The sequence below is a fragment of the Andrena cerasifolii genome, chromosome 7, assembly GCF_050908995.1.
Source record: "Andrena cerasifolii isolate SP2316 chromosome 7, iyAndCera1_principal, whole genome shotgun sequence".
Classification (NCBI taxonomy): Eukaryota; Metazoa; Arthropoda; class Insecta; order Hymenoptera; family Andrenidae; genus Andrena; species Andrena cerasifolii.
The window spans coordinates 14,741,526-14,767,011 of record NC_135124.1 but is presented as its reverse complement, the minus strand read 5'-3'; the positions used below and the strand labels follow the sequence as shown (position 1 = coordinate 14,767,011).

At 48.3% G+C, this 25,486-nt stretch overlaps 1 protein-coding gene and 1 long non-coding RNA gene across 3 annotated transcripts in view; one reads left to right on the top strand and one right to left on the bottom strand.

Annotated features, from left to right (window-relative positions):
- LOC143371400 (uncharacterized) overlaps positions 1-19,992 on the top strand; it is a 149,173-nt gene extending 129,181 nt beyond the window's left edge. Inside the window, exon 4 of the mRNA XM_076816538.1 lies at positions 19,637-19,992. Within this exon, the coding sequence (XP_076672653.1) occupies positions 19,637-19,748 (112 nt within the window). The 3' untranslated portion in view covers positions 19,749-19,992. The remainder of the gene's footprint in view (positions 1-19,636) is intronic.
- Positions 1-25,129, bottom strand: part of LOC143371401 (uncharacterized) — a 51,649-nt gene extending 26,520 nt beyond the window's left edge. For both annotated transcript variants that reach the window (XR_013086013.1, XR_013086014.1), the window contains exons 1-2: positions 24,335-25,129; positions 23,976-24,066 (exon numbers count right to left, since the gene is read on the bottom strand). This is a non-coding gene — a long non-coding RNA (uncharacterized LOC143371401). The remainder of the gene's footprint in view (positions 1-23,975; positions 24,067-24,334) is intronic.
- Positions 25,130-25,486: the final 357 nt, after the last annotated feature.

The window sequence follows — 25,486 nt, the reverse complement described above, 5'->3', positions numbered from 1 at the left end:
AAGAAATAAAAAAGAGCACGTCGAAGCGTGGACGAGGGAGGAAGTTACGGGTCCTGGTGACACGTTGGACGCTCGTAACGTCAGAGTGTCCTCCTCGGCCCGGTAGGTACCTCCCGCCATTGTCCCTCTCCATTCTCAGCGAAATTACTTATAATATCTGTCAGCGGACAGACACAGCCCGGTAGCGCTACAATCCCTCGGAGAAATGCCCTCTTTATTATCTATCAGAAGCAATCTACCGAACACTTTCCTCCCTTCCTGCCTCGGCCTCCTCCACCCGTTCGTTTCTTCTTCTTCTTCTGCTAGTTTTCCCCGCTGTCGTTGAAGGCTTACGTCCGAGACTAATTCCAGGACACGCGTGTTCCTCTGCTTGGAACTGGTTCCTTGGCGACTGGGCCGAGGCCACCGCTCGGATCAAACGTTTTCGACTCGAAGATCTAGCCATTCTAAGGCAGCCAAGAAGCATTACTGGAACATCGATCCACCGAACGGCTCGATGACTCCTCACCCAGCTCCCGGTATAAACAAATTGTAGATCAGTGAACGAACGAATTCAAGGCGAAACGTCGCTCTTAGTTTTGAATAAAAAGGACGAACTCCTCGTCGATGCTGAGGGGAGCGTTCTCAATGAGGAACGAGCGAAGAAATTTGAACGCACGATTTAAGCGAGCAGGGCTCGGTTGACGGGTTTTCAGGTCCGCTAAAAATGCGTCGGACGTCGCCGCGTATAAACTGGCCGGCTAATTTAGACTGACTGTTCCGTGAAATTACCGGGGCTCGCCGAGTAATGAGAGGGTGGACGGGGAGGGTATCCAACCCTTGGACAGTGGCCGGCTAATCACGGCCGCTCGTTAGCGAATTGAATGCGCCTCGAATCGCATCCGATCGTGTCCGTGGCGGCCGGAGAGTCAAAGGACCGATTTCCACCTTGAAAAGGAACCTGTCTGTTGCTGAAAAATTTTGCACGGATCCCGCCCCGAACAACGGCTCGCTCTTCCCTACACGCTCGTTCGAATTGCTCTCGCGTCGGGACCGCGTCGTGGCTCATTTTCCCAAAATCGAATCCTCCCTTTTCCCGAACGATCGTGCCTCGAAGACCGGGGAGCTCGTTAGAACATTTGGTGAATCGAGGAAGTTACGAACGCTGCAGGATGGCAGCTTCTTAAACGCCTCCGCAGAGTTTCGAGGGAAGAAGAATGGCTGGCTGGTGGAACCAGCCGCGCAAAGATTGTCGACGACTTAATGGACACCCTATATTTGCTCATTAACGGACCCTCTGTCGCGAATCCCGAGCACTTCCACAAACTCTCGACGGAGGAACGGCCGGGAGGAGAAGGACGCACAAAAGGACGGGCAGACACGGCTTCGGGAGGGAAGGGAGAATCGAAGGATGAAGAGGATGTAGAAGGTAGGCGAGGAGGAGGAGGAAGGAGTCCCCTCGTTACGAGTTTTGCGAGAGGAAAAGCGATATGCGTTGGAACCACGGGAATTATACTTTTGTATAAGTGTTCAACGGGATGACTTTTAGCGCCGGGCACTGTGGGATAAAAGCCACCGCTTTTGCCAACTTTTATTCCCGTTTCTGCGAAGATTCTGCAGGACATACGTGAATTCTTAGAATTATATAGTCAGCTTTCTAAAGTTCACTTGCACTTCAGAAGATCCCATCTTTCCCCTTTTTCTTTCGTCACGGAAAACTGTGTCCAGGAGCTGAGCATCTATCGCAGCACAGCTGGCAATCGTTCTTAGCGCAGAGATCGCGAAAATTGTCGAGGTTCCGCGAACATATTAACGCTACCGGTTCACGGTGAAACGTCTCGCGATTAAATACGACGATCCATCGGATCCGAGCCGTTCACTTCTTCCCACAAAGCGAGCGAAGAAAATCGTTCCAGTTCCCCCCTTTTTTCCTGGCCCCTTTCGCCGCTTGAAACCGCCGTCGCGACGCATTAGCGGCAATTAATATACAGGCCGTGATTTCAAGCGATACTTAGAGGCCACATTAGATTTCATATCCACGCGCGCCGATTAAATCTCGGTCTCTCTCTCTCTCTCCCCGGAACGATCTTGGTCATTGTTCCCTTCGTGGAATTATTATCACCAGGGTAATATCGTTTTTAGCCAATTCGCGGCCGCATCGGCTGGCTCGTTAAGAGAACGAGGACGGAGAGAGATGATGGAGCGAGCGACTGGCGTTCGCATTTCTCCTCGTACAGCTCGTGGAATCTGGCTGATCGACTTGGCTAATAAATGCGACGATTAACATTCAAATTTCGTGGTCGTGATGGGACTTGATAAATGCGTAATCCACGGGTTACTTTAACGTGGGAATAATGCTACGAAACAGTCACTGGAGACGTCGCCGCGATTTGCGCGATCGATGAAATTACCGCGCGCTCCCTCTAGCCGGGGAAAACGTATGGCCCCGCCCGAAATGGGGGACGCGTTAATCCCTTGATCAGCCGAATATGTTACACGTGGAAACGATCGCGGACGCTGGTAAAAGCTGCTCTTACCTGGACAGACACGCTTTAACGACCGAACCAAGCGTGCAAGCGAATTCCATAAATCGCGACGCACGCTGCCCCGCGATTGTTCCACGACCAGCGTCGTAACCGCGGCGACGAGGACGGAGAAGGTGGCGAAAGAGAGAGGCGCGAAATTTTTCAGCGCTGTATTTATCTCCTTTCTCATCATTAAATTCACCGTATTTTACGTAACGTGGGAATCGACGGAACGGGCGAAACAATGCCGCGGTACCAAGTGTTGCGCTGGTACAGGAATCGATCGGTGAATTATTCATCCGCGTGAACGGTTCGTCACCGCGCTCTCCATTAATTACCGATGCGCTACGGCCTGCGGGGCTTCGTTTATGTAAGCCGCGCTGGAAAAAATGTCGGCGATAATGAAGCTACGTCGCGCGGATCCTCTTAGAAACTCTGGCTGCCTCTTTCTCCTCCTCCCTCGTTCATCCCCGCGCACAGCTGAGTGATTGCCAATGGAAACAGGGGAAAAAAGGGAAGCGCGTGTACGGGCTCGCTCGGTAATTCTTCGCGCAAGAGTTCTCCGGAAGACGAAAGAATTGAAAGCGTTCCACGGATTCCAGCAGCGCCGATCAAGGATCCGTCGTTGGATTCCATGTTACCCGGTCGATCGTCATTTGCCTCGCGATCGTCGAACGTGAAATTCTTGACAGCTATTAAAACGATCGGGATCCTCTCGCGCGACCGCGGAGCATGGGCCCGGGCCCGGGGATCGGCGAAAGAAATCGAAAGCTCGCGATCCGATTTCTTCGTGGAGGATTCCGCTGGCTGCGGTCCATCATGAATATTCATGTCGTTCAGGACTTATGCAGAACGGAAGACGTTCTCTCCCGTCGACTCGTGGCTGGCGAGGTTGGAGGGGTTGCAGTGAGGAACAGAGAGGGTAGAATGATCCCTGGGTTCGATCTCGTTCGTCTTTTTCCCCGATCGCGGGAGTTTCTTGTTCCTCGATCGATTCCCCGTATCCGCTCCCCTGCTCCCCCGGGCTGCGACAGCTACGAGCGCACGTTCCTACGAGCCTTTAATTAACAAGGAATCAATCAATGGCGGTCTTCATGGAATTCCGAGGGTAAAGAGAGGCAACGAGCTGGAGGGAACGCTGGGTACGTGGGAGTCGTGGGAGGAACACGATGGTTGCTGGTTTGCGAAAGTACGATCGACTTCCGATTGCCTACACGGTGGGGGAGGATAGAAACTTGCGGTGGAAATTTTGAAAGAGCATTCGAGGGTTGAAGGTGAAGATTCGTGGAGTAAACGATAATCTCGGGACTTCTTCCGCGATCCACAACGGCTGGAGCAACCGACTTTGTGATCAAGGAATCATGAGTGGAGGTTGTTTGCTAGCAGAGATTTCGAAACCCAAGTTGAAATTGACAAACCCCGAAGAGTCTAGCTTTGATCCTTGAGCTTCGATAACTCCAAATCGAAGGACCCCTCGCGTATTTTTTACCCACCCCTCCCCCCACGCAATTACAGAAATTAAAGAATCCAGGGGGTGACACTGCGTCATCCCCAGCGGCCGATCTCCTTCCGCGATAGTCTCCATTTGATACAAAAGAGTTTGAAGACAGACCCTCCCTCTCCCGAACCAGCAGAGGGTCACAGGGTTGCGTTTAAAGCTGGGGACACCGCCCCCTCTCTGAGAGGGTCAGCAAGGACCTCGGCAAATATTTGGTTAGTCTTTGATGGGCTTCGAGAAAGTACAAGGAGAGGATACCGACGCTGCCTCGGACGAAGAAGCCCTCGACGGGGTGGAAGAGTGGTTCGAGGTCTCGAAGGGGAGGAAAACCGTAGGTGGAGAAGTTCCTGGGCGCGTGCTAGGGTCCAGTTGCCAGTAGACGAGCCACGGACCGGGGAATGTCGAGCATTTTTATTGGTTCCAGCTCTCTCCTTGGAAATTCGACGAGCCGATCAACTGGACGGAAGGATCCACGAATCTGATCTCGTATGTAGCTGCGTGCTCCTTTCCTCCCCTTAATCGAACGAACCCGCTAATTTCCAGAACGGGCAATCCACTTGTCCTTCAATTTTTCAGACTTGCGGGGAAGAAAATTTTAGTTTCGAATGAAGATCTTAGAAGCAAATATTTAAATTCTCCGCTTATGTCTAATCGTCAAGAATCTCTCCTGAATTTATACGGTATATTAACAAGTAGTATAATCAACGAAAGCCACCCCGTTGCATATCAAACGCGGCCAGCGCCGCACACTTTTGGGTCTTTATTTTATGATATCGGAATAAAATTTGCGGCAAAAAAAGGGAAAAAATTATTCCTTTCTAATGATGTATAATTTAATATTTCTACATTTATTTATTTATTTATTTTTCAATTTATCACGTAGAGGAGGGTGTACTGAAATTTTTCCAATTGATTAGAAGTTGGGACTCGTTGGGACTTGAAAGATATTCCTTGTCAATTTTAAAAAATATCGGAAATTTCCTCACTATATTCATAATTATTTTTCAACACATCATTTACATTAATTACTAATAGACGATGATGTTTAGCGCAAAAAATTGGTCTTTAATTTAAACAAAACGATATTCGGCTGCATTAATTTATTATTCGACTTTTCCTTATTACTTGGAAACGAAATATTTCCCGAACATTCCATTTAAACTACTGAAAAAGGACATTAAATAAGGTACCAAATAAACAGAATTAATTTTTTTCTATCACAAATAAGTTAAAAAAATTGAAAAATAAATAAATAAATGTAAGAAATATTAAATTATACATCATTAGAAAGGAATAATTTTTTCCTATTTTTTGGCACAAATTTTGTTCCGATATCTTAAAAAAAAAGACCCAAAAGGCGCCAAATTTTAAATCCGGCCCACTGTGCGCCGGTGTCCTGTTTCCCCGCGAGGAATCGATTTTATCGCGAAGAAATATAATAAACATTTTAGCGTAATCGCGGAAATAGGGTCGTCCAGTGTCGTCTTAGCGGTTCGAGGATCCTCATTATCCTTATAGCGACAGAGGCGCAGAGACGACGATAGGGTGGCCGTGCCCCGACACGCTCCAGAATTCTCGAATCAAATTACCTTCTCTTTCCACTCGATGGTGCTCTCTCGCCCTGGGCTATATTGGATTCCTAAACGCTGTCATTTTGGTCAAAAGTGCCACGACCGAGCGCCCCGCGAAATTTCCCTGATGCCGCGTAGCTCTCCGTCGAATCTTACACGCTGTCCTCTCAATTACCCTTATCTCAATTTGCATATGTTGTCGAGTTACGAACAAGCCGTGTTCGATGAAACGGTGACATTTCCGCGTTACGTAGGAACACCGGGGAATATTCTTTTGAGACTGTTCCTGTTGCAAATGGCAAAAGGGGGTGGATGCTGCAAGATGCAGAGTAAATCGGTAAATTTCGAGACGTCGAAGGGAGGAGCGGGGGAATGCTGGAACTCGCTGTATGAAAAGGAACAGAGCCGGAAGTCCATCCGCGATACACGCTCCTACAATATTCATCCTCGCGGACGTAAAAGTCGGGCGCAATCCTGTAAAAATACAAGGTTTTACCTCGGAGGTATATCGAAGCCCTCCGCAGGCGGACCCACCCTCCCCGCCCCCTCGCCGTACAATAACACTCCTCTCCATCCGCTTTTGTACTTTGTAAGTCAATTCGATACATGAATCGTATAATAATTCAACGAAGCTAAGGAAAACACGCTGGATATTATTCGTCCCACCTAGAAGCCACCCTTAAACCGGACTCCATATTTATGGGAACGGGGCTTAATAGGAAATGATACATCCCGAGCAAACTCCTGTGTTTCTCTGGAGAAAGGACGAAAACGAATCCTCCACTATTTTCATCCCAACCATTTTGCAAGAGCCATCAAAACTGGTGGTTGAAAAATCACGAGTAAAGTGTTTTGCGAGGACGTTGGCAAGCGTCGGCAGGGATTTTCCAAAGCTGACTTCCTCGACGTACGAAATTACCAGCTTCGTCATCCCCGCGCTGCGTTTGCGTAAAATTATACCGGGTGAGAGGGGAATAATGTATGTAGTTCGCGACGGAAGCCGGCTACTCGCAATTCCGATGAGAAAACTGAGTGCTAGGTGAGGTTCACTCGCATCTCGACGGATTTCTGTCTTCTCGCCTCTCATACATATTGTGATTACTTGTAAGGGAGGACTGCGGAGAAAGATGGCAGCCAGCTTGGTCAATGGGAAAAGAAAGCTCGGCTCTTTTCTCCAGCCACGGTGCGCGGAGAGATATTCGGGGTTGCTTTCTGGAGTCGAATTCGCAAAACGTAAAGCTTCGCCAGTCCTTCTAATAACTCCATGCGAGAAACATTTTTGAAACGTGCACAGATATAGGCCGTGAGACTTATTGCGTCGGAACTTTTTAGCGCCCCGGTTTAACATCCCGCAGAAGAGGGGATCGGCTTATTCGGTGTGGTTGAAACGATTCCCGTGGATCAGGAGGATCCCGTTAATTAGAAAAATTTCGGCGCGCCCGAGAATTCGAGCGGTGCAAAACGAAGAGTTGCTCGGGATGAATGCAAGCTCGGCTCGCAGCGCGAGATTAGAGTCGATTTCGGAAAGCGAGCCAGTGGATGGTCGGTGATCGATCGTTGACGGTAACGAATCGTTCCTCGGCGCTAGAAGAACGATCTTATCGGCGAAGTTTCCATTTCCGTTCGCTCTATCGTTCTCCTGGAGCCGATTCTCGGCGTGCCTTCTTCCACGACCCCCGCCGCGATCACCCGTTTCACTCTCCGATTTTCGACGGCACGTGAATTGCTCGCCCCAGTCGATGCTAAATAGCAGAAACATAATTCCGTGAGTGCAGGGGAATTGCTTTATCGCGCGGAATAATGGCCCCGTATTCACGGGCCCGGACCTCATAACTCTCTTCTTCCTATTGCACTTTTCGAAGATTGCACGTGGCTCTCGAGGCTCGATCGACGAGCGATCGGCCACCGTGCTGCTTTGCATCGATCGCCCATGATAGGGGCTAAGCTTGGGAAGCGAACGTTCGCGAGTGTTCCATTTTTCGATTCGTCCAGTGACGTGAAAAGTGATGCTCTGCGTGGGTGGATTATTTAGTAGCAGCTTAGCAGAAGCTGCACCACGCGCCTTGAGAAGCCACTTAATTAAGCGACAAAGAGGAAGCGACGAGACAATCGACGTACCTGATACGTCCAGCAACTCTGAGTCGTTATTTAATTAGCGGGGAAAGCCCTGGGATTCGCGTCGCTTCGACTGCACGACGCTGTATCGAATATCCATAAAAAAACTTGAGAAAGGTAAAGAAATTACGCCAAGTACGTGAAATCAAATAAATCACAAAAATAGAAGGTAATGATAATTATAAAATAAAAAAAGATGTGAAATCAAAATGAGCTGCAAGTACATAAAGGTAATGGTAAATACAAATAAATATTTTAATACGAATAAACATTTTATTCAAAATACTTGGCGCTGCGAAACAGAAAAAATGTTAATTGTCCTCGTATTAATAATTTAAAATAACTCCCTTATAATCTAAAATACATATACATATATATATATTGGAAACGCAGTCAGATTTATTCTACATCAAAATTTGGAGTAGATTGCATAGCGAAGATAGCGATTGACGAACGAAACGTGTGTTAGTTCCGTTTTGGCTGAAGGAGTGCGTGTAACGCGTATACGTATTATGTTGACGAAAAAATTTCTTGGAGAAGACGAGGAAAAATCTTAAAATTTCCGAGTGATCCATGAGACGATATTACGATATCTCTGTTATGCGCGGACCGATTTTATTGAAATTGGTCTTATTCGAAAGCTTATACGCGGTTTACATAAGAAAAATGCCTTTAAATTTAGGAAATATCGCAGGCGTGATGAGATATTAATAAAATAAGTTTCAGGTTAGGTTGGAATAGCCCGGCGACGAGTAAATGATAGCGGTAGCGACAGTCGACATATACAGGGTGTCTTTCCTGTACTTGGCGTCGCGACGCTACCGCGTCTCTAGATTTGCTCGACGACGCAACTGTTTTACAGTGGATAACTTCGGATCGATGAACGTTTCGGGTTCAAGGAACAGCGCTGCTAAAGAATCGATCCCCGCTAGCGTCACGTACCTCCGTTTCGAAGGATTCGAAATTTGAACGTCGCGCCGCGCTAATGACAGAGGTGTCTACACTCGCGGAGGGAGCGGCGAGTGTGAGAAAAATTGTTAAGAGAAATTCTCTTGACTCTAAGTGACGTTGATGGACGAGCGCGAGTGCCGGGGAACGCTTGTAATAATATCAGCTCTATTCTTCATCCGAGCACTTGAAAAACAAACCCTCCACCCCTGCGCGCCGGTGACCTCCGAAATTCCCATGGAAATCGCCGATGGCTCGTAATCGATACGCGGACGATAATGGCGAGTAATTTGTAACTAATTAACACGCCACGTCTAATCACCGTCAGTCGTCCGAGCAATTAGGGCCGATTACGCGCCACGCGATCAGGAATATTTTATCGAGGCAATTACGCCTCGTAATAAAGTCTCATCCGGCGGGCACCAATCAGCGAAACGATCCAGTCTCCAGACCCGGATCGTTCGTTCGGCCGCGGAACGGGTAATTAAAAGCATTGTCCGGGCACAAAAGCCTTGAATACGGGGGCGCAGGAAGGGACGAGAAAGAGGAGAGAGCAAACGCTGCCCCCCCCCCCCCCCCCGTCCATGCCAAAGGCCGGATTGGTAATTATAAAGTGCGATCTAAATCAATCTTGATTACACGGGAGACGCTGCGTCCACGATTTACGTAATACAAAAAGACGGGATTGCGTGCTATCGCGGAGCGATTACGCCTAATCGTTAAATAATTGTACAGGTGGTACGAATGTCGATTAGACTCTTTCGTTAATTAGCCCGAGAAATGCCCGTGCATATGTACAACTACCTGCGTCTTCTAATACCGAGTATAAGAAAACATTGCGCGACTCGGTGGGGAGAACGTAGTTCCGAACTTGAATTTCCTGGGAGACGCGAGCGCTCGGCTTCATTTTTCACCCCTCGCGCGCCCAGAGCTTTCTAGGAGAGGACTCGGGTTTTATTCGCTCGCCGATGGCGGCTGGCGCAAATTGCCGGGGTATCGACTCGCAGCGAACGATACAATCGCTCTAACGTACGGGCGTTTCATTTGTATTCGGCCGGAGGGAATGGCACGGACTTTGATGTTTCTTGCTGACGCGCCTCGGAACCTTTTCCTTCCCCGAGACCTCCCTTTCACGTTCTCCTCGTGAGACTGATCTGAATGCGAGCTACGTATCCGCCGATCCCCTGCTCTCTCCTTGGCCAAAATAGCCGTCGACAGCCACAGCCGCCCCTTGACGCGCCTTTCCAACCGACTCGGATAAAAACTCGCGCCCTGGATACGAGCAACCCTCCGCGATAGCCTCTTGCTAGCGGAGGATCTATCTCGTCCTCGCTGAATCCTCGTGCCTTGTCGGGTAACATTTTATCAACTGATATTACCGACAGTATTTTTAACTTGCACGTCGCTGGATTCGGAAGGTGCGCTTGCTAGCTGCTGCCTCGGAAAGGAGCGTCCGTTCCAGCTGCTGTCCCCCGCTCCATCGAAGCAGTCGATGCAAATCAGTCAGCGCTGAGGATCGACGGTGGCATTGTGGCTACCCAGCCCGTTCCTCTTTCTCCTTATTTATGCACTCGCCTCGGGAGTAATTGTTTCCCTCGGAGACGATAGCCTGATGCGCCGCCGCGGAGCAGGCCCTGAAAGCCACGGATCCGCGCGCGTGTCACCGCGGAAGCCTCTCCGTCGTCAACTTCTTCTGCCCCCCTTCCACTCCGGATTCCGCCGGCGCGGCTTTTAATTGCCCGTTTCGGCTGGATTCAATCGACGCTCGGGCATCTTGCCTGGGATCGCGGCCCAGGAATCCAAGGGGCGCAGCTCGCCCGTCTCGCTGGGATATGACGACCGGGGAGCCACTGTTAATAACTCCGGAGCGTCTCGTTCATCCCTTTCGTCGCTGTTAATTAAAGCGACGCGACCGATGGCGGAATCGAAGCATCGGAGTGGTGGGTTTATCGCGGTGTTCGTAGGAGTACCCGACGAAGAAGCGCGCGTGGTTTACGATTATACGCGATCAGGGAGATCCCTCCGTCGAGCACCGACAGCCGCACATATAAAATAAATATCGACGGTCCGGAAAGGGAGCGGCGCATGTAAACGACGGTGCCGAGGAATCGCGAGATACACCGGCCATGATACGCGGAACGGAAAATAGCGGCAATACCGTTGAGTGGCTGGAATGGTGGCCCGAGAGGGGGGATCCTCTCTGAGCCTAGGATAAGGATTTACTCCATGGGGAAACGCTCGTGCGAGTGGCACATGCGGGAATGCATATGCAGGGAACAGCGATGGCAGGTGCGTCGTTTTCTGGCGCCTAGTCGGGCACCGTTCGTAGAAGCTCACCCCTCGGAGGCTTGGACGCTCTTGTCCTGCACAGCGAACGCTCCACGCGGTGGCATTTCCCAGAAGTTTCGAGATTTTCCAGAACCGAAGGAGCGTCCACGCAATTACGTTCACACCGCCATGCTTGAGGTTGCTTCCCCAAAGGGGAATGGGTCTCCGTCATCTCCGTTAGATGCTTGACGATGGAGTGTTTAAAGGAGAATTGCGCAAGCTTCGAAGAAGCGGATAGAGACGGTGGATGAATGAAAATACATCCGAATCTCTGCAGAGTAATTCTTTCGATATTCCCGTGGACAAGGGTGCCAGGATGGTCGCGACACGCTGCTGAGAGTTCGAGGGGCTCCACAGACCACCCCCTCCCCCACCACCCCTGCCCAGATCAATAATACCATCCCCATTCGGCGCATGTGCGACGGGACATCCCCCGAGCTGGTTTCCACCCCCGATGAACTATGCTCCGAACGCGCTGCACCCCTCCATGCAACATTCATAGCGCCATCAATATTATACGCGCGAAATAATAACCTGTGCATTTATTATGAGGGGGTGGCGAGCATCCACCCTGCCGTTCTGGCTCGAGAGCTTTGTAAAAAAGAAAGAAGAAGAGGCACAGGCGACGGGGGACGATCAATTATGCGTGTAAACTGTTATGCAAATCGATTGGTCCGAAGCGAGAGGTCGCTGAAAGTGATGGATCGCCGAACAGAAGTTTCGTGAACGCGGAACGTCGACGTTGACGCGGGGTTAACTGTGCAAATCGCAGGGAACTTGCTTTCTTCAAGTTCTATCTCGCTCGATCGTGTTTACTTTCGGTGTCCAGGGACAAGCTTGCCGAATTCTCATCGGAAGATCAAGCATCGCGTCCCGAAGTATTTCAAGAACCATCGAAAGCACCGTAAACGCCTATTCAGCGAAGAGACGGGGGATTATTTGGCGGAGTAATCGTTACAATCGAGCAGCGCTAACGTGAACGTGGAAACGGGGGAACGACGTTAATCTTGCCCGCGTCGTTTTCCGAGCACGATGTTTGCATTAGAACAGAGATGATGAGGGAAGAGGAGAGAACTAGTTACGTAATAAAATCTTTATCGCCGGCCAGGCATCCACGAAAACGATCCTGTCACGCTTGTAATCTCGAATCCTCGAATTCCCTCGTACATATCTGGACGTCCTTCCTTTCCTTCTCTTTTTTTACGATCGTCGATGAAAACGAGATACATGGCTCCCACCTATCCGCGCGGCCTCGACGGCCCTCGCTCCTATGTGGCACACCGTGCACCGTTTATCATCGAGGAACGGGACTAATTTATGGACGAACGGACTACTTTTTAAAGCACGCACTTCTGGGGACCGATGGCCGACTGGATGATACCCGTGGCGGCCATATCCGACACGCGAAAGCATCCGAGAATCATTAGCGGCAAAATGACTCCGTCTGCGCCGAACGACGCGGCGGACCTTTCGGGGAATTCGTTCGCCGTTCATATAATAATCACGTATCGCGATGGAAAAGGGGCACGAGGGCGAGGGGCCAGCCGGGCGGGCGGGGGTCAGGAGAGAAAAGGTAGAAAGGGCCCAGTGAAATAATTGCCGCCGGAGAACGGCGAATGACCGTTTATTTCTTAATGAGCTGGCCGCGACGCCTCGTTCTCTCCTCGTGGATAAGTCGCCGGATGAAAACTGGTCCCCCCGAGGGGATGAAATGTCCCGGGGTAATTGTAAAATTCGAATCGGTGGCTGGCTTTTTGATGCCGCGTCCGCAAGATAAGCGATTCGCGCTCCATCCTTCCGAGGGGAATGAATTTTGGTGGTTGCTGGGCCTGAGACTCCCCAGACTCCTTTCTCTTTCCTTTTCTGCTGATAACTCTGTCCAACGGTGTCGTTAAACGGCCCGTTTTTAGCGAAATCATTTTACAGAGGAACTCGGGCGCGTTGGAGAAGGTTTCTTGATTGAATATATTGCGCGAATGGAGTCTTGTTAAGGGGCTATGCCTAAGTAGTCAACTTTCGAAAAAGAACGCAATTTTCGGGAATTTTATTGTCGAATATTTGCGCTATATTTATTTTATAACTATTCGCTTATTTTAATAGTACGTATATGCAACAACTCTCTGTAATTTTGTTATAGAAAAACATTAAAAATGGCCATTCGAACCTAGCATTACAAAATTAGCTTCCTCCTGCATTACTTTTTTTTCCACTAAATGGGCAATAAACGCCAATGTACAAAATTTAAGATAGTGAGTCTGATAGACATATATTTTGAAAATATAGAATAGAAATAATATTTTCTATTAACTTTAAATAAATAGTTGTATAAACAACTTGATACCAAACACAAAAAATAAATAAATCAATACACAAGAAACTTCTTTCAACATATATGCATTAATTCATCACACCGTATACGTGGCATAACTCCACGAATTCAAATAATAAAAAAAATATGAAATATTCAAACATAAATCTTAATCTAAACAAACTGAATCCTATAAATATTAATGAAATTAAAAATCTTATGAAAATAATTCTTAAATACTCAGCTATAAAAATCAACGAAATATGCTACTTACTCGTGGCGAAATGTAAATCGCGCTTGTTCTCGTGGTATATTCGAAACATGCTTATTATCATCAGAAACATTGAAACGTGCTTCTTCTCGTGATAGATTGAAATGTGCTGCTCTTTGTAAGACGAATGAAATGTGCTACTTTTCGTAACGCACGTCGGTATATACTTTTAAAATAAGCGAATAGTTGTAAAAAAATATACAGTAGATATTCCACAAAAAATTCTTTCTCGAGAGCTGATTAGGCATAACCCCTTAATGACGAGGGAAAAATGGTAAAAACTTGTTGTATTCTCATACTTCTTAGAAAGTACGAGAACTTTAGATGATAACAAGGTGAGAGCTTAATTTGAAGGCTTACCCGAAGGTGGACATGACTGAAATTACGGGATAAAGTGGGCCCTGCGTCCGAGGGGTAAAATAATATAAAGTCTCGTAGCAAATGGTTTCAGTGAGAACCGTATGATAAGTTCCAACGAGGATAAAGCTCGAATAAGTACAGAGAGGATAAACCGACAGCTGAGATTGCAGCACAAGCGACTCGATCCCGCCCCCGCCGAACCCCCGTCCCCTTGAGCGCATTTATTTCGTCGTTACTCTGCCCTGGACCTTATAAATCAGCAGGACCGTTCGCGAGATGTTTTCCCGGACTTTCATGAAAATGTAAAGCGATTGGACGTGAAACCAGCCGATACTCGAGCAACCTCCCCCTTGCGAATATTTTCCTTTTCTCTCGTCGCCCCTTTCCCTGCCCCCTCCGCCTCGCGAAACCGAAAGGGCACCGGTTTACTCGCCCTGGCCCCAATTCGATGGACGAATGTATAAGGAGAGGAATAATTTTCTAGGGTCGCCTGTTTCTCTCTTCTCTCTCCCGTACGATCAGCAACGGCCCCGAGGAGGGGCACTCGATCGTGCTTGGGGTCATTTTATGGGATCTGGCACGGATCAGAGGCACGAATCTATCCCCGCATTCCGGTTTTTCCGAAACGCCTAAGCCCGCACGCTGTCCGTCCCATTTCCACTCTTTGCATCCGTCCTCTCCGAGGAGACTCGAGCTCCAGGGGACGCTCTCGAGTCCGCCCTCGCGCCGCTGAATAAATATATATGGGCTGATTAGCCCTGCTTGGCTTCGATCATGCGTTTCGTCCTCCCTCGGTCGGATTCGTTTGCATTTGGAGAAGCGCGGTGACGTCAACCGGGCCTCGGGCCACGTTCTGTCACGCCAGCTAGGAGCTTCTCAGCTAGTGGGCACTCTCAGTGATTCAGACCTGTTGTGGCGTGGAAGATCAAGTCGCATATGATCAACGACCAGTCTGAATTTGCCACACTCTTATGACGGGTTAAAATCGCAAGAGCTCGCTGAATTTTTATTGCAATTGACGCGTAATAGATTTGTTGTCAATAGTTACAAATGTACTGTGAATACTATTGAAGCGTACAATTCTTAAGGTTTTGCTGAGTTCTTGAATCGCGTGATTCTGCTTACACGTGATCGAGTTCTCGAATTGCGTGACTCTGATCAAGCGATATTGAATTCTGACATTCTGGTGTCGCGGTCGCTCGCAGGAAAACTAAAATTTCCCTCTCCAAGGAATTCGGCGAAATAGTGGTGGTTCCAGGAGGAGGGTTGAAACCGACTGATTGGCGTACGCGTATCGTGAAGAAACTTTCCAAATTGGCTGCGCTAACAGCCACACTCAGTAGGCTTTACAATTGAGTTTTAATAAAAGTCCCGAGTTTATGGACGAGGACAGAAAGCCAAGTGTCCGCCAGATGACGAACGCTGCTTCAGGGAAAAGCCCTGACCATCGGCTAGATTATAACACAGCTTCTCTCAACAAGACCTTTCCATTTCTTGTTTCTCCTATGAAATACCAAATGGTAAATCGCGATCCGCTTTGCACAGGGATCAGCCACCACCAAAAATCTGGCATCCGATCCCGTCCGTTGGACCATCAAATCCCCGCAGCTGGCCGGTTAATTTGAATTTAACGCGGGGATCCAGGCGCTCTGATTAATGCCCGAACGTCACCGGGGCCCGAGATCGCGTCGCGTACCGCCGATGGATCGGTCCCGGGCGAGCCGCAGCGATCGCGGCCGATTCGGCTGTCGTTGACGCACAGTCAACTCCTCTTCTAGAGGAAAAAGGAGGCAGCTACGTAGGCATGTGGCAAATTGCCGCCACTGCCAGTTCGAAGGGACCTCTTTCCCTTTCCCTCTTCCGCTGTGCGCGCGAAGGAGGTGGAGGCGCTGCCGTTGGAGAGAGGCGGAGAGGGGAAGAGAAGGACGAGCGGCGGTGAGGAGAAGGTGCACCCGCAGCCGCAGGCCGAGGTGGAAGGAAGGCGGGCGGGTAATCTGTGATTCAAAGAGAGCGATCCATCTTGCGACATGCCAACATTCAATCGTCGGCATTTGTTTGTGAAATCAGTCCCGAAGGACTCATCCCTCGGCCTTGTCCAGCCTCTCCGTGCCTGTTCGCTCCGTCTGCGGAGACACGCAGCGCTCGCCTCGCGAAAATTGCGCGGACTGCCAGGAAATTGGAGGCAGAGGATAAGGAACCGTTCTTTCATAATAATTACAGAGGAATGCTTTCGGCTGCCGAAGACTCGGTGCGATGGGGGCTCTACCGCAATCCACTGTAAATATTAAGAAGGGGTTTCCGCGAGACGCGGGAGCAAGGGGTGGAAAAGCGGCGGGAACAGTGAAATGAACTGTAAAGCGGAATGCACGGACTGTAAAGCTCGCTCCCGCGGAAGACCATGAACCCAAGGTGAGGGGAAAGCCGGGACTGGGGTCGGGACCACCCTCGACTTTTCGTCGGTCGATGATCTTTAAATTAAGTGAGCCGGCTTATGACGCCCGTGTAAAGTCCTTCGGGGGTGGATTTTCACTCGCGAGCAACGGGAGGAAAACGGGTCGTGAAACGCGTGGCGAATGCGGCCTGACGAGCCACCCCCTCCTCAAATGAATCAAACGCACCCTCGCCGTTGCAGGACATACATTAGGCTGACACGCCGCTCGGAATGCTGACTATTCCCTCGGAAACAGAGAAATAAGAACGTTTCTTAGGGGAAGGAAAAAAACTGGGAAAAATGTTCCCACTCTCCCCGGGTGAAGCGGGGAAACCATTCCTCCGCGTGACTACGAACTCTGGGTATCGCAAGCCCGGGCATAAGCCAGTTCTGTGCGTCCACTCCGCTGGGGTGAATTTTATTTCGTCGTTTCTATCGAAATCGTAAATGTGGGTCGAATGAAACTCGATTAGAATTCTAGCGGAGGAAGGCCAGCACTGTCGGGTGAGGAATGAAACGTTGATGCGCGCGTAAGGGAGAGGAATATTCCTGGTGGATTCGTAAAAAAGAAAAAGAAAGTGCTCGAGTCACCCCTGAAAAATAACACGAAACCGGGACACGGGCGTGCGACATACGGCCGTGAAAGCGTGCGGCGTTAAAAAATCATAAGGGTGCCGTTTTCCTCGTGGTCACACCCTCCTCTTCAACCATTTCGAACGGTGGACTTTCGAGTTCCTCGTAGACATCGTTTCCAATCCAGTAGACTTTCTTCTTTCTCTAGCCACCCCCAAACTAAGCATCCTTTGATTTTCCATTCGTAAAATTAGAGGTGGTTTAAGGGGAGGTTCCGGTCTAAAAGTCGATTTTTTTTATTTCATTTTTCGAATGCTCAACATTTTAGGAATAAGTGTTTTAAAGGATTTGTTGAAATTTGTAAAATTCACGATTAATTATAAAACAAAAAACATATTTCTCTAACTTAAGACATCCTTAATACAATGCAAAAAGTCCCATTAAATTATATTTAGTAGTTTTCCTTTAATTAATTCCTAAAGATCGCCTATTTTTGGGGCTCTAGACCGCAAGGTCCCCTTAAGGGAAAGACTTTGGAAGGCTACAGTTAAGGAAATTGTGTCCTGAGTATCTAACGGGGGATGGACGATAAATTTCAATTTAGACTACTTGGAAAGTAACCGTCAATAGTGACGTTCGTGTTTAAAGGTGGATATGTCCGCGAGGTTATAAAAAACTGGAGATTCACCAGCAGCGGGCATGAAAGTGCAAAAGGTTAAGGGATTCCGACTGGTTGGGGTAGTTCGTCGCGATGTTTTCGTTCGGGGGGGGAGGGATGCGCCATCGTGGATGGCAACATAATCCTCGATAGAGGGCTGTGACACATGGGAACATGGGGGATGTCTTATCTTCATATTACATACACGCGATGGTTCTCAACTTGGAGCACGCCTCGCGTATTCTTCATCGAATTATAGCTCGCGCAATCTTCCTCGAGCCTCCTGGCTTCCCTCAGCGAGGATCACGCCTTGGAGACGGCGCGCAGGAATTACCTAAAGAGCTTCGTCCGTCGCAAACAAAGTCCTGGAAGTAGGAGATCCGACGCGAGAAGAGATCCCTCGCTTTAATCTCTAAATGAAAGTTCTCGCGACACCGTCCGATCGAAGGATAACGCCGTCGGGCCTGTCGGTTCGCGAAATCGGGATTCTATCACTCTAAAAGTACAGGAGAGCCGGTAAACAAGCTCGTGAAAGGGGGTGGATCCGCGTGGATCGCACGTGCTACGACGCGCAACCGGAACACGCGCGCGCGAACACGCATTCGAGACGATTTCAGTGACTCGGAGGATGGTTTATGAGCCGTAACCTTCCTGCCCACCACCCACCCCCGTGGAGGACCACCCTTTGGACAGAGTAACGTGACTCCATCCCCCTCTAAACTCGATCCAATATATTAGGGCTGGCTTCCGCGAGAGGAGACCATCCACGCCTGCATCCTGGCTCGACGTGTTCCAGAAACTTTCCTGGACTTTGTTGGGTTGGACAGTTCGGGCTCAGAAGGCGATCCATTTCGCGAAAATCTGCGCTGCACGAGCCGTCGTTTTTACCTGAATCCGAATGGGACTAAGGGGATGATAATCCGTGAAAGCGAATCAAGGAGAGCGGAGGGGCAAATGCTTTCGTGCGCCGTGAATTTAACAGTCAAACGACTCGTGATAAAGAAATTAGGGTGGCAGCGGGGCAGGCGATAACGCACGATCCCCTTTTTCGTCCGGCTTCCACTTTCCCCAGTATATTCAGGGTTCCACGTATTCCCCTGGATTGATCGGGCCAAGGGGTTTCGCCTCGGCTCGTCCAGACGCTTGGGTTGGCAACTTTGAAGGATATTTTTTATTCATGTGACGTGTTTGAGGGCGCGGAAAAAACACATTCTCCCGATCCGAAGCCGAGATCGAACCGAGGGAACCGTACGTATGTCCTTCCATCCCCGCAAGACCTTCAATTTTAAAATTCCCTTCGGTCGAGGCCTCCGTATTCCTCCGCCTTTCCATCCCCTCGACCTCCGCCGAGAATTTTGATGAATTAAGAATTTCCAAGTTCTGCCGAGGAAGACGGTACGTGCAACTCTCCGTGAATTACGGAGCCGGGAACAGGAACGGAAGGGAAGTCGAGATTCTCCGATCACCCTGCTCTCCTCTGTGAAATGTTACCGTTGCTAAATCTCCCTTACCGTGCCGTCTACGAAAACTGAGAATAATCTCGCACCGTGAAAACCATGGGAGAGTACTTGGAAAGCGGAAGGTACGGTGGAAGGGTTTTATCCACCTCGGAGGGTGGAGTGTCAGCGAGTGTCTCTCGCAGGTGCTCCGTCAAGTTCCGTCGAAAAAAGCTCTCTTGCTAATTGGTCACTCAAAATCGAAGGGAAAGGAGATCCGGGAAAGTTGCGAGACGCGGCCGCTAGTCCCGCGGGATATCAACGAAATTCTACGGATCGGGGCTCTTTCAAATATTTAACGGCAATATCCAATTTCGCCTTGCGCAGCCCCGTGTCTGCTCACGGGGTAGACACGACCTCGTCATTCGGCTAAAAGCTGTTCTTTATCGTCGCGAATACTTCGGAACACTTAGGCAATCGATTACCCTTCGCGAAGGGAGATTAAAGATCTTAGGCAAAATTAACTATGCGCGAACTGAGTTTCGTTTAAAGGGAAGAAGGAAAGTGAACACCCCGTGGCCACCTGCTTCTCCGTTTAGATGTATCAACCGAGACTGTAAGTTTTGTCGTTTCAGAATGGCTTCTCCGCTTCTTCGTGGTGCCGCGCGGGTACACATCGGCGCAAGTTCACGGATAGCCGAGGATATCAGTGAGAAGACGCATTATGGCACGTCGGTTGACGAGTGAGGAGCCTACCAGCCGCGTTCGGGTTGGAAGAGGAAGCCGAGTGGAACTTCTAAATGGGTAAGATGTAAGAGTTAAGGTTCGGGCAGGAAGGAAGAATTAGGTGTCTGATGTATGAGACGCCGTCATCTGGTCGCCTTCCGGCGAGGCATGCCCGGCTTAAATGAAAGAGACATTTCCCTCGCATCGCTTTGGAAAACACGATTAATCTTGACTGATGATAGGCGAGGCTGAATTTTCCACGTAACTAATTATTGCCTCCGCAAGCGGAATTCAAAATTCTCCCTTCCTTCCAAAGTTCGCGATCTTTCAATCCCCCTTGAAATTTCTCTGTTTGAGAGACCCATATTGTGGAATGCAATGATTTGGCCCTTTCCACGATCATTTAACGGTTTTCTACGCCCCATTATGCTCTAAAAGTATTAAATGAACATAAAATACTTTTCGAAATGTTTGAAGATTATAAATCTTTGTACTCGCCATACGAAAATGTTCAAAAAATTCCACTGACAAAAGTATTTTTTAAACATTTCACCGTGAACTTAAGATTGTTTCGTATCCTATACACGATAATTTTCTGTACGTTTCCTAAAGAAGTACGTCTTTACACTAACGCTTGTGATATTCGAGTGACTGCTTACATAGTGTGTAGGGCAGAATTCTAGAAATAAACACAGCAAACCAGCCGACGCGGATAGTGAACCTATGATTGTTTCGGTGACTGTAGATAATTACAATCGCTGTTAACGTAAAACGCGAGACTCGACGAGAGAGAGGAATGCGACCTCCACTGTTATTAAATCTAACCCCGAAATTCCCCCGGCAAGAGGACGTCAAGAACTAGTTGATGGCCTCCCCACACCCCCGTACCCGTTCCCATTATCCCCCGAGAAAGAAAAGTCATCATATCTCTTGTTCAGCCGCGCTAACTTTGCAGATTCGATCTCGCGATGTCGACAAGCAAACGCTCGAGCCTGGGCGAACGTGGGGTGGATGGGGCAGGGTGATGCATGTCCCGTGTACCATTGGGTGGGCGCAGACTGGGGAAGGAAGGGGGCGAGGGGTGCCGAGAACGTGATCCTGTGACTGATCCGTGAAAGCGTGAAAGGGTTTCCACTCCTTTTTCCACCCCTTTATCCACTCTACGAGAACACGGGGGTGTCGCGAGGCGACGATCAATCACCCTGTACCACCATCCACCGATGCACCCCTTTCCTGCCGACTAACGTTAGTCCCCCCGTCCCCCCTTCTGGCCATCAGGGTATTCACACAGAGGCTTTCCACTGATATGGCCGAGCGTACATCCCACCTCTTCCGCAAATACACCCCTCGCTGCACCTCATCTGTCTACATCATAAGTTCGTTGCTTCCATCAGTTTTCTGTAATACGGAAGGAGGAGGCCTAATTCTTGGAGAATTCGTTGCATCCCCTTCGCTCGCTCGAGGACACAAAATCACCACCCCCGTGGTCAAAATTCATTCTAAGAAAACGTTAAACGAACGAAAGCCTCCGAGGGAACACCCGCATTTTCTTTCGAGGTGGTGTTAATGTCGACGCGGGCGAAAGAGAGGAGGAGGGGAGAAAGGATTAAACGAACGATCAAAGGATCGTAGGCAAGTGAGCACGCACTGGAAATCGTGGCTGAAAGATACCCAATGCCGGTTTTACGGTCCGTGTCCGTGTCCGTGGGATACTAAAACTAATGTATTCATGAGATAATTATTTCTTGCATTCATTACGGGGCTGTAAAGTTTTTATTGGCCCCGGGGAGGCCGGGCTGGCGAAGCACGAGGCACCCTTACAAAGTAGAGAGAGGTGAAGCTCGGCCCACCGCCTCTCCTCGTGTCTTCCCCTCCTCTCTCTCTCTCTCACCCCTCCTTTCTTCGTTTACGACACATTTAAGGACAGTCCTTAGACTCGAATCACGCGGTCGTATCGATAACCCGAAGCTCCCGCCGTCCAGGCGCGATATCTCGAATGCTAAAAGCATTCTTTAATAATATTTAACGAGGGATCGTGGAAAATTTAATGCCCCGAAATGGAACGGTCGGCTCGCGGTCCGGTATAAAAGCTCTTCCTCTGATTGTTCGGGCTTTATAGCGGCCACGTCGGATGCAAAACGGTGGCTAATCGAATAAGCGGGCACGGTGCCCGGAGGCTATTCGCGAGACGGCAGCTTCTCGCGCCTTTTCCTCGACGTGTGCGCGAGCACGTTGGGAAAAGAGAAAAGTGAAGGAAAAGAGGGCGGCGAGGGTGTCCCAGAAGGACGGCGACAAGGGCGGAATATCAACTAGGACGCCAGCGTCCAGGACAAAGGGCGTTATTCCTTCCGGTAGCTCTCCCCGAAAAGGGGAAGATACATCAACTCCTGTGTCATATAAAAATGTGTTTATGCGCTGTGCACGGGGAATGAAAACCGCCGGAGAACCTTCCGAGACCTGGTCCGCGAGCAGAAGTGCTCCGGAAGGAGTATCCTCTGCGCTGACACAGAGCATACCCACGAATTGCTCACTCGTTTCCTCGTGGGAAGGTGCGAGTATCAAATTTGCATAACTTAAGAGTACTAGCAAAAGAAACTTTTTTAAAAACCTCTTTAATAATCCATCTGCTGCGTTATATATATAATCTATTTTTTTTTTAATAAACAGTCATGTTTTTTTAAAACTTATGATGTTAACAAACTCTGTGTAAAACAACAAGTCTCAGCTTCGATTTGTTTCTTTGTAATTAAATGAAAAAGAAATGCGCAGTAACTACCCCTAAGAGGTGTAGATGAGATCGCTGGATGAAGTTTGGTAAAAAGTTATTGAAAACCATGAATGTTGAGCACTCGCAACTCGAAAGCGAAGGACGAGTACGATTGTTGTATAACGAAAGGTGTAACGAGGGGATCTTCGAAGCGAGGAGTGGCGAAGAAGTCTCGCAAATACGATTCCCGAGGCATCAGTTTCGAGAATCGGCACAAAGGCGCGGAGAATCTAGCGACGAGCAGAATAGGGTGGAAAAGGGACGCGACGGCAGCGCGCGGAAGAATGGAATCGACGGGGCGAAAATCATGAAGGCCGGAACCGGAAACGAAGCTCATCGTTATACACCACCGTGACGTCACCCTCGGCGAAGACCATTCTACCGAAAACGCTTCTTTGGCTGCAACCAATGGCGGAGCAGATGTACGGAGGAGTAATTTTTTAAATGGCGCTGGCGGAGATTTTTCAAACTTTGCAAGTCGAAGGCACAGGGCACCACTGGTAATATCGCGATCATAGGCAAAGAAACGTGAAGGGGGGGAAAGGAAGCGATAAGAAGGGTAAAGAAGGAGGATCGATACAAAGGGCAGAGACGTCAGGATTTGGGATTTTCGCACGTGTTTCTAGCCCCGTCCACGCGATTCCCGTAATCCCGGGGCGGCCGTTCTCCACCCCTCTTCGTCGCGGAGGCCCGACCACTCGAGATTTCTTTCTCCCGTGTAAAAAGGAACGGAATTGAAATCGGCTTTTCGAAATTGCACAGCAAACCCCCGTATCCAGCTCCCCGGAGAGGGAAATGCAAACACGGCTTTGCTGAGCGGGCAACTCGAGACGAGAAGGGCGGGCGAATCGTGGGACCGTGGATTTACAAGGACCCCGAGGGGAGCTGGAGGGTATCGTGGATATCCGGATTCTCGACCCCACGATTTCGAGTCCAAAGCGAACCGAAGAACGGGCGATCTCTTTGAACCCTTACGGATCCCTTTAACCGGGTGTATTACAGAAGCAACGCATGCCTTGCGCACAAGCAATTTAAGCGGACAATTTCCGAGGGAGAAACCGTGTTTAGGTGACTTAAACTGAATTTCATATTTTTTTATTGCTGGTTCACATTCTTTGAGGAGGAACTTTACGAAAAACTGGAACTTGGTTACGAAGTTGGCAGAGTAAGCGACGGGAATGAGTTCGAATCATCTCAACTTAGAAAAAGGGGAAGCTATATCTTGGGGATCAATTTTGGTCAACTCTGATAATATTAAATGAGATTTAAGTGTTAAACTTAAAAATGCCCGCGTGATTAACTAGAAATGTGAATTTCGCGGGTAAAACGAAAGGAAAACGGCGGTGGCGCCCTCTCGTTCATGTTCCTTGAACTCTACCCACAATACTTGCGATTCGATTGGCTTTAAATCTCCGTCGTTAAAACAGGGATCTAGTTGGAATTGTAAAAATAGTTTTATGTTTAAAATTTTGCAAACTTACCTTTTTTACTATGTCCGTTTGTATCCTTGCACATCAGTGATACTTATTTGTAATAGTCAACTTTCCTACTTTTCCGAAGATATGTTTCTCACTGTTTCTGGCACACAATCCACACAGATTAAAATAGTTAAGAGGAGGAGCAAAGAATAAGTAATAACACTTTGTAGTATAAAAGTGAAAAAAAATGTAATTGAACATTGTGAAGTTTTATATTGATACAAATAAAACAAATTTCACTTTGGTTTTGAAAATTATTTATATAACGTTTAATAGAAATAATATCCATATATTTGGATATATTAATAAATCTCTTCACAAACATTTCACATCACATAACATTTCTCTTCGACACTTCATACCATTGTTGAAGCAACACAGCCTGAAGTAGATTCAACGACAGCCTCTGTCGAACTGATCTTCCCTTCCTGGCTTTCTGCGGAGGATATCTACGTCGGGGTATACCCAATACATTCCTGACCAATCGTAGGGAAGTATCAGCCACTCCCTAGGTCCGTGTCCTCCGTCACAAATGTTAGAAGGGGTAGCAGCTTTTATAAAACACACTGTATGGTGGCTTTGAAACGGAGCATGCTCCATTGGCATATTCTAAATCCGAAGCTGAAAGGGGTGTGCCCTACCGAGTCTGCCTGGAGCGAAGGGAAGGGAGCGTATCTTCCATCAACGACACTAGGGAGGGAGGATAGGTTTTATAAAACAGACTGAGATGCTAGGAAGACGGAGCATGCTCCGTTAGAATATTCTAAAGCCCACATCCAAAAGGGGTGTGCCCCATAAATTCTGACTGTGCGTAAGGGAAAGAATTGACCGAAATGCATCTGCATTCTAAAAATCAACTTCATTTCCTTGTACGTGGAAAATTCTGTATTGCCTTAATTAAAAATATATTGTCACAGTTCCATGTAATCCTAAAGCAGCATACATTAATTCATCCAAAACTAAACACTGATAAAAATGATGGAAAGTAAAAACAGATGGTCAACTCTTTCCCAACTGCAACTCCCTTTTTTAACAGCTACCCCTTTTTTGGGATCAAAGGGGTGATTGGTACCCCTTTCAAAGGGGTTAAAGAATCAGGGGAAAAGGGCAACTCAATGTAGCAGAAAAAGTTGTAGTATGTGGGGTCCCAGCTATACATCGCATATAGCGCAAAAGCGACAATTTTTTGCAGATATAACAAAACAATTTAAACATTTACAAGTACTGTAATACAAATGGCATAATTTTTTTTTCAGCATAGATCGCGTTTAAAAAGAATTATTAATCTGCAGCGTAAGTTAGTTTCTTCTTGAATAAAGTCTGTGGGAAATGTAATATAATAATGATGATTTATAATAATGAAACACCAAATGATAACCTCAATTAACAAAACCGAAACATAACCTCAAAGATCAGAATGGTTGAAATAATGAATGATACTGAATAATATTTCCCACAAATGTTAAGTCGTTTATTAGCAGAGATCGCGTAATGTATAATAATAACATTTCGTT